We start from the raw sequence: 2,428 nt of genomic DNA, 5'->3' as shown, positions 1-2,428 counted from the left end.
TTGTGCCACGCGTTTGGATGTAGTGTTACTGTCAACGATACTTTCAGTATCAAAAGAGAGTTCCTGCAGGTCAATGTAAACGTCAGTTGGATGCTTCAACGTGCTCAGAATGACGCAGAAACCAGCTAAACTCTGCTGGAGAGTGTTTCATTCTGGTTGCTTCAGTTATCGCTTTAACATCAGCTGTAAATGATGACACTCTTGACATCTGCAGTTCAATTTTCTGGGTAACTTTAAAAGAGTTGTCAACTTTTTGGCGTGTTTGGTGTTAACCGTGTCTCCCGCTGGGGAATAAAGACGACTAACAATGAGTCCGTTGCCGAGTAGCAGACAACGCGAGACAAGGAAGCGTGCGCCTTTGTCCTCCGCACATCTACAGCGTCCGTGTCGTGGCTCTGTGGCGACTTGCAATACAGGTGAGATATTGCGGGAGCTTCGTTTCCTCACATACTGGAAGCAAACTCCCGGTAACTCCACAGCAGTTATTTAGTTTTTCGTACTAATATTAAGCATTAACACTGAACGATAATGAGCTGATACTGAAATCGTGAGTCGCTTCTCAATCCTTTCCGTTTCGCCAGTCTTTGCATATATGTAACTCCGTACATTCTACAGATACAAAATGCTCGTATGTCCAGACATTCAGTTCAAATTGACAAAATTACGGCACAGCCCAAATAGGCCGTAGTCATAATTTATGCCAACATAAAAATATTTTTTTTTTTAAATTGAAGGATTTTAATGCTTGCCTCAGGTCACTGATCGTCGAAATGTCCTCTTGGCGAAAACTATGCCGTTACGTTATGACAATGTGCAACTGCAGCTCCTCTTAAAACGGCAGAAACCATTCATAATGAGATAACGCTTCCAAGATTTTCGCTGGTCAATATTAAGTACTATATGTTCGCCACGCTAGAGAATTTCAAAAACGTACTCACTCCGGGAGTGGAGTGGAGGAAACGAAATAATTCCGGTAATTTCCAAGAATGATTGCCTATCGAAGTCGAGGGGTCCAAACGATACATATCGAGCACGCGATCGTAAATCGATCATGCGACTCTGGAGGCGGGCGTTATGAGCAAGGAGGTATATAAACTACATAGAGTGGCTATCCGTGAGGTAACAGCACTCCCAGCGACAGCAAAAAGCAACACCGGCCGCCATTTTTTGAAACGTGTACATGTCAGTACATTTACATTTGGTGTATAGTACTGGCGTTGGAAAATCACTGTTTTCCGGTTGTAATTTGTTTTATAAGTCTTATTGACCGATCGCGAATCATGCCCAGCGTATGTGCAGCGAACAATTGCGCTAATAGAAGTGGTAAAACAACTGGAATATCATATTTTAGGTAAGTATCTAAATGCGTGTTGTCTTGTGCATCATTTTAATGTTTAAGCTGTATACAAAATGTAAATAAGCTACTGTATACACGTCTCTTTATTTTTAGATTTCCTCTGAAAAAGAAAGAGCTTTTAAGTCGGTGGGTAGCCAATATGAGGCGAGATAAGTGGCAGCCAACTCAATATAGCTACATATGCTCGTTTCACTTTGAAGATAAATACATGTATAGTACAAACGAGAAAAGCCGACTTCTGGCAAACGCAGTACCGACAATATTTACGTTTCCTGACCATCTGCAGAAAACAACTATAGTAGAGAGACAACCAAGGAAACAGCTTGTCAGTGAAGAATCAGCTTCCTTATCAAATGAACCAGGTAAAATAGTTTTCCTGTTATTCATTTGCTATATGGGTAATGTGTGAATTTTACTATTAATCAATGTATGTTTAAAGAAAAATAAAGCTTAATGATAATACTTCTCTTTTGTAGGTGAAAGAGTGAATCAGAATGATCATACAGATCATGAGGCACTACAGAAAAGGACCGAGAAGCTGAGGAAGCAAGCGAAACATGCAAGGCAAAATGTTTCAAGAAAGAAGAAACAAATTGTGACATATAAAACAGTGGTTGTAGGCCTAAATAAGAGACTTAAAGACTGTTCTTCTGGAGTGATAGGATGTGAAAAAAATAGTGATATTCTGAAGCACTTTTTGCAATGCAAAACAAATGTTAAATTCCTGAATATCCTAAAGAAATAAAACAGTTTGCCCTTACACTCAATTTTTATTTCCCAAGGCTTATAATCATTTGAGGAAGTTTGTTAAATTACCCCATCCTCGAACAATCTGCAGGTGGCTAACTACAGTAATTGGAAGTCATGGATTTACAGAAGAAAGCTTAAAAAATTAGCAGATGAGGTTCAACGTAGTTCAGGACCTATTTTAGCTGCACTTATGTTCAATGAGGTGGCTCTTAAAAAAAAAGTTAATATGGGATGGTAATAAGGTCTGGAGTTATGTTGACTTAGGGCAAGGATGTGAGGCAAGTGATGATAGCCAAATAGCGAAAGAGGCACTAGTGTTTA

General features: G+C 39.5%; 1 protein-coding gene across 1 annotated transcript; it reads left to right on the top strand.

Moving 5' to 3' along the window:
• Positions 1–1,188: 1,188 nt before the first annotated feature.
• LOC124788505 (THAP domain-containing protein 5-like) lies at positions 1,189–2,102 on the top strand. Its single transcript, XM_047255774.1, has 3 exons — positions 1,189–1,351; positions 1,451–1,719; positions 1,834–2,102. Exons 1-3 carry the CDS (start codon positions 1,281–1,283, stop codon positions 2,100–2,102), a joined length of 609 nt encoding a protein of 202 aa, XP_047111730.1. The 5' UTR covers positions 1,189–1,280.
• Positions 2,103–2,428: the final 326 nt, after the last annotated feature.

This window comes from Schistocerca piceifrons, chromosome 3 (genome assembly GCF_021461385.2).
Source record: "Schistocerca piceifrons isolate TAMUIC-IGC-003096 chromosome 3, iqSchPice1.1, whole genome shotgun sequence".
NCBI classification, from domain to species: Eukaryota; Metazoa; Arthropoda; class Insecta; order Orthoptera; family Acrididae; genus Schistocerca; species Schistocerca piceifrons.
This window is presented reverse-complemented; position numbering and strand designations above follow the sequence as displayed.